Below are 15,346 nucleotides of genomic sequence, written 5' to 3' on the forward strand. Positions count from 1 at the left end.
GTATGTTTCCCAGGCTCCGCTCTGGAGGGAGAGCACTGAAGGCAGCCTTATTACTGGTAATAATTTTTGTGAAACCTCAATCTCTTGACATGCTCTTCATCCTGGAGAAGGCTGTTTCCCAAGCCTACCCCCATGTACACGCTTCTGTGGATTGCTGCTGCAGGCTGGCTGGGTGGAGCTGGCTTGATGCAAATCCGCCTTAATCTTCAATAATCATATTAATATAAAAGGTAACCATTTCACTTTGGAAAACAAAAGTGGCTTTCTGGCCTGCCAGGGAACCACAGGCATATGAAAGACCTTTCTGCCAGTATTTATCACTCTAAAATAAGATTTATGCTTCTAAAGCTCTCTCTTTCATGCTTCTGAGCTGCTTCATTTTTCTCCCTTGAGCCTTCCCATTCTCTCTCTCTTGCTGCCTAACAAATTAGGCATCTAATCGCTGTTGGAGAGGCGCGATGGGAGAGCAAGGGCTTTATATACAGCCACATGTTGGGTTTTTTTCATGGTTAGTCTTTAAGCTGTTTGTCCTAGCAAAGATTTTGAGTCAATGGCAGTGTGTTTGTTTGAGCCTGGGTATGTGAATTCTTCCTTCTGAATTCTTCCTTCCTGTGTCCCAAACTGGCCAAAGGGCAAGACCACAGAGCAGCATGTCCTTGGGGCAGTACTGCAGCCTATATTTCATCCCTTTTCCCTTCCTCTCTGCAGGGTCCCATCCTTGCTGGCTGGAATTTGAGCTCTCTGAGTATCCTTGCAGTGGTGTCCTGTGAGAAGCAGCTGGGATCTTGTTTGGTTCCCAATGTCCTTCTGGGATCCTAGGGGTTTGGGCTTCCAGATGTGAGGGACAGCTGGAGTTTGGGAGCTGCAGTCTTCCTCCCACTTATGCAGGGCCAGCCCAGCTTTCAGAGGAATTAATTTTCTACCTGCAGGCACTGTGGATTTGTATAGGATGAAATGAACCTGCCCAGAGCTGAAGCCTGAGATTTTTCTTGCAACAGCATTCTGCCAAATTTACAGAGTCTCTAAGGTTGAGTGGACACCCTTCAGCAGGACTCACTGAAATCAGTTCACCTCCTGTTAGTGTTGTCCGGTTAGTGACATGGGAACACCTTTTGTCGCATGACTTTCTAGTATGGCTGTTCAGCTCCTTTGACCTCTGCATTTTTGAAGGTACAGGGCTGATTTCAAACAAATGTAACATTGGAATGGAACTGAGAGATGTCGAGATCTTACATGTTCCATGAAAATAGGGGATCAATTAGAGAAGAGAGAACTTGAGAAAGAAACCTTCATTGAGACCCATTAAAGGAAAGAGTGTTGTGTGAGCTCAACTCTTGGTGAGCATCAGAGAATCTACAGTAGAAGGCATTCTTTCACTCTCATGGATGCACAAATGTCTTCCCTGCCACAAAACCACAGGTCATCAGGCTTCCTGCTCCCTCTTGTTCCCAGACTTGTCAGAGCTTATGGAGCACCTCTGGACACAGTCACAGGTTCTTTGCTGCATGACTTGAAGGTCACTCCTGCAAAAATTCCCTGTAAGCAAGGCTGAGAGGGAAGGGACTGCTGTCGTGTAAGTGCTACAGCTGTGCTGCAAGCTTCTCCCACGGCACTGTGCTTCCACTAGAGCCAGGTGCAAAAGCAAGTCTGGGTGGTGATTTGGGGTGGCTGCAGTGATGCTCAGACCACTGTGAATTACAGAAACTACCCAGCAGATAGGGAGAGTCCCTTCAAGTAAGGCACAAATTTTGAGTGCCAGGCACCTCTGTGAAAGGCTCCTCTTTCAGAAAGTAGTTAGAGAAATCCTGGAAGGACCTTAAAGCCAAGAAGAGGAGGCAGAGTCCCTTGGAGATAGTTTGTGCCCTGAGGCCTGCCAGGAGCAGGCAGCACACTGAGCTGGGAAGAGGGATGATGCTCAGCTGCAGCATGAAGCTTAAGAAAGCAGCAGGAGCTTTGGCCTGGTTTCGGGGTGTCCCCAGAGGAGTCAAGAGTGTTTGGCAAGTTTTTAATGCATGCATTTCAAATGGGAGGCTCTTAGCACCGTTTAAGCAATGGTAGAATTAAGTGCTGGTTTTTCCAGTGCATGGGGCCCCAAGAGGACAAGGTTGGCAAGGTCAGAATTTTAGGCCCAAAATTGCAGCTGTGACTTTTCTGGTTGCCTTGTATTCTCTCTCAGTTTTGGTTCTTCCACTCCCTCAGGCCCCAGTTTGCCTCTGTGCCTCCTATCCTGCCTGTCCATGCTTTCACTGTCTGTATTTTATGCTGCCATCTCACTAGTGACCTCAATCCTGTGTCAGCCCCTGTGCTACCTTGAGCTCCAAGTCAAAAGGATGTTTGCAGCCATTGACGCCTATCTCCTTACTCAGATTTGGGACTCTCCACCCTCTGTTTCACCTTCCTTTCTCTTTTCTTTACTCTGAACAATGGAACCATCCCTGTGGCCTTCTGCTCTTCTCCAAAGTGCTGCAGATAAATAACATTGAGGCATCCATTAATTGACAATAAAGCAGAGGGAAATCACGTGGGAGCTGATAGGCTGACTTGTGCCGGCCAAGGACAGCACAGCTTTCATGGGTGCAATGTCACTACTGTTCCTTCATGTTCCCACATACATGAGGATGGCCAGGAGCCAAGGGCTTGTTGTAAATCTTGGGTGACACTGAAGAGTGTTGAAACCCTACAACTAAATAAGTCTAGCACATGGAGGTGGCTGTCTTGTACCTTCCGTATAAAACATATCTGGTGTCCTAACTTTTTCTCTTGCCCATGAGTTCTCCACAACCCTTGCATCCCCCTTCCTTGGCTCTATGCTGTGCTGGACTTTCTTCTTTCCCTTCCCACACTCCATCCCTGTGCCTTCTTGCTCTGTTCCCTGAGAAGCAAGAGAGGGAAACAGCCAACTCCATTGTCAGCACCTTTCAGGCCAGCAAAAAGGACAGAGTGTTGCTTCCTTGTGCTGTTGGCCTCCAGTGCTGTGTGATTTATGTTCTTTTGGCTTAAAGGAGGGCATAGTACTGCCCCTCATTCCGGGCCTCCCTTTGACTAAGCATTGCCAGGGTCAGGGAGCAACTGTTCCCTAGAGGGCAGGGCATGGCTGTGGTAGAGTTGGAGACCAGCACTCCTGCAGCATTGCTGTAGCAGGGAATGATGGCATTGGGCTGAGCTGAAATGGGGTGCTGGGCCATGGGCAGGGGTGCAGTAGGCCATGGATTGGGCTGGACTCGGGGCCCTTGAAACCACCATGATTGTGGGGAGACAGGAACCATTGGGGGAAGAATGTCTAGGTCTGTGCATTTCTCATACACAGCTAGGACCCAAGGGGACCAATGAGTTTGGCTTGAGGAATGACTTGACCCTATACAGCCCAGGTGGGAGGTGGACAGGAATCAGGAATTTCTGAATGGTCCCCTTGGTTTTGGCAAATAGCAACAATAAACACCACTTTGTTTCCATCTACCTGTAGCCCACTCACCTCTTTCCTTTCCAGGCTACTAGGACATCTGCCCTTCCAAACCCTCTCTGTCCTGCCTGAGTGCAGCTCCTTGAGTGGGATGGGGTGGCTCTCAGGGATTGCTGGGGTTGCTGCAGAGGAACATGGTCCTGGCCTCAGTTTCTCTCTGTGCACTATGAACAATCTACAGCAGGCAATGGTGACTTCAGCACACCTTTTGGAGCAGTCTGCCCTACCAAAAGGGGTCAAAGCAAGTAGGCTGGGATGTTCCTGCATGGAACTGGATATTGTGCAGAGTAATTGATGAGGTGAGAACATAATGCCAGGACATAATGCTCAGAGAAGGATGCTGACTATAATCTCTAAATCTTTCCACTGCTTGTTCAGGGGCTGCCCCTGGCCTCTGCTGGGGGTGGACATATTTTGGGCACCAATGTGCAAAAAGCATGGTAGTATCTGCCACTCTTTTATTCAGTGGAAGAAATCAGGTGAAGTGAAGGAACATTAGCAAGGAAGGTAAAGGGACAGAGATGATATGGGGAATTGGCTGTGTATCTGCATGGAGTCACCTCTGGAAATGGCAGGGGATGGGTGCTGAGGAATATCAGAGGCCTGTGGATCCCAACCTGTGGAGAGCCAGATGTGCCTCCTATCTGATGCATCTGGGGAAACAGTGTCAGGAAATTATTTCTCGTTGGATTACAAGGCTGAGAAACAAAGCAACAGACTGTTAAAACCTCTGCCTTCTGCTTCATTGCTGGCTGAGGCAGAGCTGAGGCAGCAACTGAAGGCCATCATATGACAACCATAAGTGACATGAGTTTGGTTGCCTCAGACAATGAGCTGTGGGGAACGGAGGTTTTTTCTCTTTCTCATTGGTCTAGCTCTTCTCCCTCTTCCCTTCTCTGTCTTGGCTTTACTTTTTGGATTATTGAATATTTAAGTGTTTCTCTGTGACACTATCTCTGATCCCTTAATCCAGCTGGCCTGGTAATTCCACAGACCCAAATCAGCTCAGATTTCTCCACAGACGTAAGCCTTGTTCCTCAAGGGTTCACTCCTCCTTCATTTATCTTCCTTCATTTTATTTCTGCCCTTTGTGCCTCTGTGCGAGAAATTGGTTCAGCTTTTGCAGCAAAAGCTTCAGCGATATCTTTAGTGAGCAGCTCCCCCCAAAATAAAAGGGGCAAGAGGGGATCTTTATTTTTCATTAACAAAGAATAATTTTCTCTGGTTTTTTTAGTGTTTCCTTTTTCCTCACAATGAAAAAAAAAAAAAAAAAAAAGAGCACAGTGCCCACATGGTTTATCTGCTGTATGAAATTATTTCCTCTGTGCTGCCTGAGGACACCCCTGCCAAGCTCTTGTCTCAGCACAGGGAGAAGGGTTGAAGCTGTAGCTGGAGAAAAAGGTGCTCCAGGCTGCGCTTCGCAGTCAGAACCAGAAGCTCTCCCAGAGCCCAGAAATACATTTGTTGTGGTTTAACAAGCAAATGTCACTCTGTCTGCAAGGTGTGTTTTCTTACAAAGGGGCAGTGTTCATAGCCCCCAGGGAGAGGTAGTAAACTATGAAGGTGAAAACTGTGCACCTCTCTTTGGTGGGGGGTAGATGAGTGATGTGCTTCAGATTTGGAGTTCTGGCATCGTTGGGTGAGAGACTGGAGGCTGGTATTTGACACACTGCCTGCTCCTCACCCCCCCACTGTGCTCAAGCCAGACTGGTTCACCTCAACAGCCTTGTCCATGCACCAAGAGTCAGGAACAATTTTTAGAGCAGAAGTGGTTACACGTGGCTTGAATTATTTATCCCTCTTGCATCAAGGAAGGAAGGAAGTAAAGGAAAAAAAAGTTTGGCTTTTTTTGGGGGGGTAGAGGGGGAAGAAGCTTGTCTGCATTTTCCCCGCTTCATGCATTCTGTGTACATCATTTTCAGGCAGCTGAAAATTCATGGCTTTGGCTGTGATTGGGGCTTGCCTTTGTTTACACTAGGGGTTTTGAGCCCCCGCAGTAACAGCTTTATGTTTCCCACACTTCTTTCCCTTCCCCTTCTACTCCCACGCCACTGCCTTCCCCCAGGTCCCTGGCTGTGATCACACTACTTAAGGGAGCCCAGATACCCTTCTGCATATCCCTGATATGACATTATACATCGTGCGGGTTCCCTCCTCAAAGGCTTATCAGCACGGCAGGCAGTACCACACCTCTCTTGCTTGCACCCCCCTTAATGTGTCTCTTCCCCATCTCCCTCTTGTCATGAAACATTGCTGTCTATACACTTATCTCGAAGACCCTTCCAAATGATGCCTCTTCTTGTCTTTTGTGTTTTCTTTTCCAGATTCCAGTGACAGATGGATCTCTCTCGTGCACACTTGCTCTTTCCCTCTTTGTATTTTTGTTTTCAACATGTTTGATCCGAAGCTCTGAAGCTTCTCAGAGGGAACCCAGGAAAGAAGGAAGAGAAGGAGTAGAAACCAAGGGAGCGTGAGCGACACAGGAGGCAGCCCTGCCTTGTTCTTCCAAATCACACTGTGGAGGGGCGGGGGAAGACTAGAGGGGGGAAGACTTGGGTTTTTGTTTTGGGGTGGGTTTGGTATGGGTGGGGGGTGGGTGGGAGGGGAGAAAAGTGGAAAAAGTGTGTGAGTCGCTCATGAACATCAAAGAAGATTCATTATCCTTGGCCTGAATTTTTGTTTAGAAAAGAAGCACAAGGTAGTTCCCTTCCAGACCAAACATCCATGGTCATAGCTTTTGGGTGTTCTGGAAGAAGATTGCATGTGTTCCCCCTTTCACTATGCTCCTGGCTTGACCCAGAGGGCAAGAAGAAATAATGGTGATGACATCTGATAGGACTGGGGTGCTCATTCCCTTCCATTGCTAAACCCCAGTTCGTGCCCCTAGTTTCTTTTTGCTGTTGTCCTGAGATTTGGCGTTGGTTTTTGTTGGGGATTTCTTTTCCCCCATCCTGATGAGGGCACCACTGCAGACCATGCTGTGCCTGGGGTGGTGGGCAGCTGCCCTGCTCTGCTTGTTTTCCCCTGGCACTGTGCGAGGTGACTGCTGGCTGATTGAGGGGGACAAAGGGTATGTGTGGCTGGCCATCTGCAGCCAGAACCAGCCCCCGTATGAGACCATCCCCCAGCATATCAACAGCACGGTGCACGACTTGCGTCTGAATGAGAACAAGCTCAAAGTGGTGCTGTACTCCTCCCTCAACCGCTTCGGCAACCTGACTGATTTGAACCTGACCAAGAATGAGATCTCCTACATTGAGGATGGGGCTTTCATGGGTCAGTCAAACCTCCAGGTCCTACAGCTGGGCTACAACAAACTCACCAACCTGACAGAGGGCATGTTGCGGGGCATGGCTCGTCTCCAGTTCCTCTTTGTGCAGCATAACCTAATTGAGCTCGTCACCCCTACTGCCTTCTCTGAGTGCCCCAGCTTGATTAGCATTGACTTGTCATCCAACCGCCTCAGCCGTCTGGAGGGCAACACTTTCACCAGCTTGAGCAACCTGATGGTGTGCGAGCTGGCTGGCAACCCCTTCAACTGTGACTGCAGCCTCTACGGCTTTCTTAACTGGCTGGCTCTCTTCAACAATGTCACCAAGAACTATGACCGCCTCCAGTGTGAGACTCCACGGGAGTTTGCTGGGTATCCGCTTCTGGTGCCTCGGCCTCACCACAACCGCAATGCCATCACCATCTTCCAGTCCATGTGCAGAGGGGGCACCATCCCCTCCCTCTCCAGGGTCAACCCAACTCCTTATACCCCTGACTCCCAGCGAGATCTGGATGAGGGGTCAGCCATCAGCCCTGGGGATTTCCTCTCAGTCAAGCCTCCAGCCTCTTCCACCACTGACTCCTCCTTCAGTCCCAGCATTAAGCTACATGATGTCACAATCACTTCAGCCATCTTGATGGTCACCATCCCCATGCCCTACAGTAAGATGTATGTGCTGGTCCAATACAACAACAGCTACGTTTCTGACATAGCAACTCTGAAGAGCAAGAAGGAATATGTCACTGTCAACAAGCTGAAGGCCCACACTGATTATACATTCTGTGTGGCCTCTATCCGCAACAACAGGCGTTACAACCATACTTGCCTGACCTTTGCAACCCGGAGCAAAGGCAGGGAGGATCCTATTTCCAGTACTTCCACCACTACACACTATATTATGACCACCCTGGGTTGCCTCTTTGGGATGGTCATTGTCCTGGGGGTGGTGTACTACTGCCTGCGGAAGCGGAGAATGCAGGAGGAGAAACAGAAGTCACTCAATGTCAAAAAGACCATTCTGGAAATGCGTTATGGATCAGATATCGATACCAGTACCATGGTCCATCCTTCCCAGAAGCTGGGTGAGCCACCTGTCATTCCTGTCTCACGGATGTCCTCCATCCCTTCCATGATTGGGGAGAAGTTGCCCCCATCAAAGTCAATGGACGCTGGGATGGAGACTCCTAAAGTCACCACTAAAGGTAACTACATTGAGGTGCGGACTGGTGGTGGGGATGGCCTGGAGAGAACCCAGCGAGATGAGGACCTGAGGGAGCTTGACAATGGGCAAGGCTCAGCTGCTGAGATCTCTACTATAGCCAAGGAGGTAGACAAGGTCAACCAGATCATCAACAACTGTATTGATGCCCTCAAGCTGGACACAGCATCTTTCCTGGGTGGTGGGACTGGTGTTGACTCAGATATGGCCTTTGAGTGCCAGTCCATCCCAGCCGGTTCCTCGAGTGGGCTGGAGCGGCCCAGCTTTCTTTCCCCACCCTACAAGGAAAGCTCCCACCACCCTTTGCAGCGCCAGCTCAGTGCTGATGCCGCTGTGGCCAGGAAGACCTGCAGTGTCTCCTCTAGTGGCTCCATCAAGAGCGCCAAGGTCTTCAGCTTGGATGTGCCTGATCACCCACCACTCAGCAAGTCTGATTCCAAATACATTGAGAAGGGCAGCCCACTAAACAGCCCTTTGGATCGTCTTCCCTTGGTGTCTCCAAGTGCCATCCACCACTTGGAGGTCAAGCCTTCTTACCACTGCAGTGAGCACCGTCACTCCTTCCCGGCCCTGTACTATGAGGAAAGTGCTGACACCTTGAGCCAGCGGGTGTCATTCCTCAAGCCACTGTCCCGGTCCAAGCGAGACTCCACGTACTCCCAGCTCTCCCCCAGACACTACTTCTCGGGCTACTCCTCCAGCCCCGAGTACTCCTCAGAGAGCACCCACAAGATCTGGGAGCGATTCCGGCCTTACAAGAAGCATCACAGGGAAGAGGTTTACATGGCAGCTGGGCATGCCCTGCGGAAGAAAGTTCAATTTGCCAAGGACGAGGATCTGCATGACATCCTGGATTACTGGAAAGGAGTCTCTGCTCAGCAGAAGCTGTGACTCTTCCTCACAAGGAAACAATACAAACCAAGACCCCCCCTCCAACAACCAGAAAAAAAAAAGCCACTTGACTGTGAAAAATAAACCAACAACAAAATACTCCTGACAAATACAAAACTGACAAAACCTTTTCTTAAAGTTTACAACAACTCTTACACACACAGACACATACACTGACACACACACACACACACACACACACACACACACACGCCAAATTGTCTCTACTGTGTTACGGGGACCATTGTTCTGCCCACAGGTGGCTGGGAGGAGTGTCTTGCTCTGACACTGTGGTAACAACGTTGGAGTGTGGGTGGGTGGGAATGGCCTGGGAGTGGGTGGCAGTGGTGGCAGGAGAAGGGCAGGGATGGACACTCACGGGGCATGAAACTCAGCTGTGAACTATTCATCTTTCTGTTCCTGTTGAAGGTGTTGAAGGCTGATTTTTCTTTTGGGTGGGAGGGAAGGACTTTGGTTTAGAAAGCTTCCTTATCCACCTTGTACACCTGCTATGCCAAATCTTCAATCACTAACTTTTGCCCTCATTTTCTTTAGCAGTGGAGTCTTTTCTCTCTCTCCTGTCCCCTTCCAAGACAGGTGGGAATTGCTAGAAGAAGTTCTCTCCCTTCTTTTATTTTGCCCTTCCCTATCTCTCTCTATTAAGGGTCCCTAGACTTGAACTTCCAGTCTAGATACTTCACAAATCTCTGTCCTCCTCAGAGGAAGGAGAAGAGATGTGAAGGACCAAGGAGGGTAGGACAACAGTATAACTCTGTGCCCTTGCTGCTCTTCCTCCTTCCCTTCTCCTGCCATGTTGCTGCTGATGAACACCAGCAATTCTGGAGGGACAGGCATTCTCCAGGCCTTCTCAGAGACAGTTTTCTGCCAGGTTGGTGGGGAGAAATGGGTTGTGAATGTTCTCTTTGGCATGGCAAGCCAGGTCCTCAAGAAGTGGTGGAGGAAAAGGCAGGAAGGCCTGGTCTCTCAGAGGTGTATAGGGTTCCCATCTCTCCACAAGTGCTACAGGTCAGAAGTCCTCCTCACCACACATGCCTATGCTCAGGCTGCCCTTGTGTAGTCAGTTTAATACTCTCTGTTTGTGTCCTCCTTTCTATGAGGAAGGGACATGGAGAGGACCTCAGCAGAACAAGTTCTCCATGAAGCTTCTGTGGCTCTTCCCAACTGATTTACACCATGGGCTGTGGGGTGGGTGTCCATGAGAAGAGCATCATCCAACCTCCTCATTTCCAGGTGTATGTGAAGAACAGGATTTCAGTTGCTCATCTCACTGGATTGGCCTCATAAAGAGTCTTTCTCTTGTATAGGCTATGGACGTTCTGGCATGCATAGGGGACAGCCTAGGGTGAAGACAGGAGCACAAGGAACAAATAGGATGTGAGAACGGGGCCTGGGAGTAGCCCAAGAAGGATGGCCTGGAAGAAGCTCCCTTTGCGTGTGCAGCCGCTCTGTGTGCCAGGATAGAAGAGGACATGGATGGCAGTGTTCCTTTGACTACTTAGAGGCCCTCGTGAGGGTGAGAGCAACATACCATCTCCTAAATCCTCCACATCCTCACAGGTGTGACAAACTTTTCTTAGAGATCCTTTTTTGTCTTGACAAAATTCCAGTTGCCCTTGCTGGGTCCCAACCTCTGCCTCTTGGGTAGAAGATCTGTCACAGAGTTGGGAATGAGCCTACTGCCCTCTCCACCTAGTCCCATTTTTGAACAACCCAACAAAGCACAATCTTGTCACCATCTCCCCCAAGGTTTTTCTGTCAGGCAGGAGTGCTGCCTGCTGAACACGTCCTTATGCAACACAGTGAGCCTCCTCTCCATGATCTGGCCAACACTTGACCATAGTTCACCTCTGTCAGGATGAGGGCCTATGTTATCTTGGCCCTCCCTAAGTAGTTATTTCCTCTTCGAGGTGCTCCTCAGAAGACCCAGTGTTTTTGGGGGCCCTGGGAGAAGGATGAGGGTGTAGGAGCTTCTCTAGGAGGGATTTACATGCTGCATGCAGAGAACTTGCTTGTTATGTGCCAGGTAGTAGCAATGCCAGCTGTGAGAGCTGGCTTCTATGCCACAATGACAATTTCACCTTCTGTAAGTGAGAGGGAGCAGTAGGCAGTCTGGTGCATGAAAACCAGAGCAGGTATCCCCAGAGTGTAAACCTATGAAGATCTGTGGAGTTTCTTCCTTGTAGGGATGCTGTTGGTAACAATCCAAAGCGAGGTCCTGACCCCATTGCCTCAGACTTTTCACTGTCCGCCTGCTTTCCCACAGTCAAAACATTATTTTTCCTTGAGTCCAGAGGTGTTCGTGGGACTGACTCCACAGGGTAAGAGCCAATTCAACCCAGAGGAAGGGGTGTGTGTGCACACGTGTGCACCTGTGTGTAGGAGGATGAAGGGAAGTCACAAAGGGAAATCACATCACTGCTGGCAGGTGTTCCTCCTGTTGGGAGTGTGCAGCAGTCCCAAGACACGTAAATGCTGTGAGAGACGCTCAGGCACAACAGAGACCTCCCCAGGCACCACATGGAGCAGGCTCAGTGGTCTTCCAGCACAGCAGCCATCCAAGCAGAAAAGACTAATGGCTGGGGCACAGAATTGGACAGGAAAAGGGAGATGACAGGCAAAGGGGGATGGAGTCTTGTTCCTCTCCCCAACTCTTCCCTCCCTGTGCTTCTCTGCTGTGTAGTCTTGTAGGCAGTTCTGCTCAGTCAATACTTTAAGGGGAAGCATTAACCTGTAAAGGTTTCTGTTTTTCCCCCTCACCACCTCATGAGGCAGAAAAGAAAGGTCAGGGATACAGCTATCATCAGGCCCTTCTTTTTTCTCTGGTGGGGATAAGGCGGGATAGGAGGGAAAAGCCATTTCTCTCCCAGCTGTAGCCCCCCATTTCAAACCATTGGATGAAGTTTGCACAAGATGGACTGTTCTGTGGGAGGAAGAGGGCAAGGAAGGGGAACAAAGTGTCTCACCTTCCTTCCTCCTCCCTGCTTCTTTGTCCTGCTCCCTCCCTCAGGATGAGGGCTCACAAAGTGATGCCACTCCTGTTGGAGGAAAGCAGATTTAATGTTCTATTTGCATGACAATTTTACTGTATTTTTCTGAGCAAACACCTGTTGTGTATGTGCCAGTTTGTTGGAATTTAACCTCCTCCTTCCAAGTCTCTCCTGTCCTTGTCCCTGTTTCCTCTGCTCCTTTCATTGATCCCTGATGTGATTTTATGAGAGACTCCTACCAGTTTGAGAGGGACCATACCCAAAAGAGAACCCAAACCAATCACCCCATAAACCTCATTCCTTCTTCTTTCCAGTGTCCCCCTTTCCCTTGCTCCCAATGTGGTCTCTCAGCTGCTTTTCATGGTCATGTGTGTAAAGGGGTGCGTGTTATATACCAAAGGCCTGCTCTTTCTAGTGGCCATCATTTCTCCTAGTTATTGAGGAACAGGAGTGAGGCCTGTCAAGATAGATCTTGTAAGAGAAATGGTCACCACCTTCTCTTTGAACTGGTTGCTCTTTCCCAAAAAGCAAAGTTATTCTTGAGGGAATGTGGAGTGCTTTAACTGAAGGGAAACATCTGATACAGTGAAAACTTGATGTGGAACTGGTTACAATCACTTAGAAGATCTCCCACCACCTTCCTCTTATTGGTTGCATAGACCTCTGGATTAGGTCTGTCCAATGCATTCTCTCCCCTGGCTTACCCTGGCAGAGGGCGTGATGAAACCTCAAAACCTCTTTGTTGGGAAAAAGTGTGGAGAGACTCCCTGAAGTTTCTAAGTTTCTATGGCTTGGCTTTAGCAAGTCCCTCAATGCTGCCTTCTCCCGGGGCAAAGTGGACCTCTGTGGCCAAACCAAGACCAAACACTTTCACAGTTTATTTCTGGCCTGGTTACTCTTGGCAGAGAAAACAGGGGTTCAGTTCACCTCACTGGAAATTGTGGAGGGTGAGGAATGAGTTTGGGCACAGACCTGCCCTCTAGCCCCAAGAACAGCCCTGGGGAGAAGCCTGGGCTGGGGTCCTGCACCCAGGAGAGTGAAGGTGAGACTCTAGGCATGCTGTTCCTGTGGGGTAGTGCTCTTTCCCATATCTGCTGGTGCTGCCCCAGTTTATGCTGCAGTACCATGTTCCCTTCTCCCCCTCCCCACTCTTCCATGCTGAATAAATCCCTCTTGAGGCAGGTGTGAAATATTCATGACTGACAAATGAAGAATTATGTCGGGCTGAGGAGGCCTCTGTGTGTTTGCAATGCTAATCAGCCTGCCTTGCTGGAGGAGGCTCTGCCTGGTAGGCTTGAAGGAAGGAGGGGAAGATGCAGGAGGAAGGTGGAAAAGGAGCTGAGAAAGAGGAGGGGCAGACACAGGGGTGAATAAGGTATGGTGGGACCAAGGAGTGGTGAGACAAGGAGGTAAGAGGCAGAGGGAGATGGAGAAGGTGTAGAAGAGGGACAGGCTGGAAGGACCTAGGGAAGAGATGGCTGCAGTGGAAAGAATGGGATGATAAAGGGACAAAGAGAACAGCAAGGAAAAGGATTGAGTGCAGGGGTGAAGGCTCTCTGAGAGGAGGTGCGGAGTAAGTCAGCAGTGCCTGGAGAAAACAATCTGGGCAGACTTCGTGATGAGCTGTGACCCCTCTCTGTAGGGCAGAGCTCAGTGCTACAGCGTGGGCATATGGGCAAGAGCTGGACCCAGGGCCCCAAAAGCACATTTGCCATGCTTGTTGCTGACTGGAAAGCTCAGCCGTGTCAGGAAGGACACACAGCCTCCAGGAGCCTGGAGACCATCCCTTCCACCATCACCACCTCCTTCTGCACAAGCTGCAGTCAAGAAGAGCCTCATGGAGCCATGTCCTCTTGCTGGAGCCGGCCTGCTGCTGTCCCACCGTCTGAGCAGGAGGGAGGCTTGCTGTGGGATGGACACATTGTGCCCCCCCACCAGGCTATGGGGGTTTCTTCTAGGGCTGGTGGAGCCTGCCCCACCTCAGCCGTGCCCTGCCCACGCTGTCTGAGCGGGTGTTTTTGGGTCCTCCCCTTAAGAAGGGGCAGGGGGGAGCGTCTGTTGCATCCCCCCTACCCACGCACGCATTCCCAACCGTGTCCCTCAGCCACTTTGGCCTTGTACTGTGAGGGGCGTTCTCGGTCTCCTCCCCTGACTGTCCCCCCACAGGCCCTGGGGCGGTGTCCCCGCACCTCTCCCCGGCCATCCTACTCGAGGGCAGCTCTGCAGGGCTGCCCCAACCACCCTGTCCCTGAGTGGAGAGAGGGCATCCCCTGCCTGGCTTCTTCTTCTTCTCCCTCTTCTCCCACTCCTTCTCCTCTCTGCCTCCCCAGGGGTTAAATTCCCTCTTCCCCCCTTTCGGGTCCCCCTCCGTGTGCCCCATCCTCGCGTTCGGCTCGGCCTTCGCCTCCCCCCTGACTCTACCACCGCCACTGTGAGGCCTTGCTCTCGGGTGGCCTGTCCCCCCCGCCTGCTCTCCAGCTTCCCTGGGGGGAAGAAGAAGAGTCTGTCCGGGTCAGGCCAGACCCTCCAGGGCTGGTACGGCTGGTCCATCCACAAGCACAGCGTCTGGGGTGAGGGGGTGGGAAGGGGCGGGCAGCTGCCAGGCACAGAGAAGGGGGTGTCAGCCCTTGAATGTAAGGAAGGGCCTGGAGGCAGCTGCTGGGACTGGCTCCTTGTGGCCTCTTTGGTGTTCCTCCTTCCGTAACAACCCTGTGACCCCCCCCGGTTGTGTATGGACAAATTTAAGTTGGAGTTACGTTCTTTACTTTCTTATTTAAAAAAAAAAAAATTCTTTTCTTCTTTTAGAATTGTATTTCTTTCTTGTTCTTTTCTTTCTTTTTTTTTTCTCTCTTTCCTTCTTTTCCTGTTTTAAAACTGAATGGCACGAAATCGTTTTTCCTCAACTTGGAGATTCCTGTATGGAGAAAATCAATTTCTATATTTGCAATAAATTTCTTATTTAAAAAAAAAAACAAAACCAACAAAAAACCTAAAAAAAAAAAAAATCAACAAGCAAAAACTATGAAAAGCTGCTTCTGAGTCCATTTGTTCCAGACTTGTCTGGTAGAGAAGGTGGAATGGGATGAGAGGGAAGGGAAGGGAAGGGAAGGGAAGGGAAGGGAAGGGAAGGGAAGGGAAGGGAAGGGAAGGGAAGGGAAGGGAAGGGAAGGGAAGGGAAGGGAAGGGAAGGGAAGGGAAGGGACGGGACGGGACGGGACGGGATGGGATGGATGGGATGGGATGGATGGGATGGGAGGAAACAGGGTATGGGTGAAACTGAGAGAGTTGGGTCAGGGCATGGGAAGATTCTCCCAGGCACCCTGCAGTCATCTGCTTGCCCCAAACACACAGTTTCTCTGCCTGTTCTGGATATATCCTTATTTTTACCCAGCTGTCAGTTCTGTCATTATACTGGCCCTTTCCTGCACCAATCAGCACCCAGGGCAGGCAGACAGCTCTGCCTGGGTGTAAGGCAGAGCTTCCTTGCCCATTGCCTA

At 50.3% G+C, this 15,346-nt stretch overlaps 1 protein-coding gene and 1 long non-coding RNA gene across 3 annotated transcripts in view; both read left to right on the top strand.

Moving 5' to 3' along the window:
- The window catches only part of LOC148223644 (uncharacterized), a 49,159-nt gene extending 43,135 nt beyond the window's left edge, over window positions 1-6,024 (top strand). Inside the window, exon 4 of one of the 2 annotated variants that reach the window (XR_015803876.1) lies at window positions 5,785-6,024. This is a non-coding gene — a long non-coding RNA (uncharacterized LOC148223644). The remainder of the gene's footprint in view (window positions 1-5,784) is intronic. The other variant, XR_015803875.1, reaches the window with a different exon arrangement.
- Window positions 6,025-6,060: 36 nt separating this feature from the next.
- ELFN2 (extracellular leucine rich repeat and fibronectin type III domain containing 2) lies at window positions 6,061-14,877 on the top strand. The gene has a single exon (XM_088165329.1). It carries the CDS (start codon window positions 6,415-6,417, stop codon window positions 8,839-8,841), a length of 2,427 nt encoding a protein of 808 aa, XP_088021455.1. The 5' UTR covers window positions 6,061-6,414; the 3' UTR covers window positions 8,842-14,877.
- The last annotated feature ends 469 nt before the right edge of the window (window positions 14,878-15,346 follow it).

This window comes from Sturnus vulgaris, chromosome 5 (genome assembly GCF_052056855.1).
Source record: "Sturnus vulgaris isolate bStuVul1 chromosome 5, bStuVul1.hap1, whole genome shotgun sequence".
Classification (NCBI taxonomy): Eukaryota; Metazoa; Chordata; class Aves; order Passeriformes; family Sturnidae; genus Sturnus; species Sturnus vulgaris.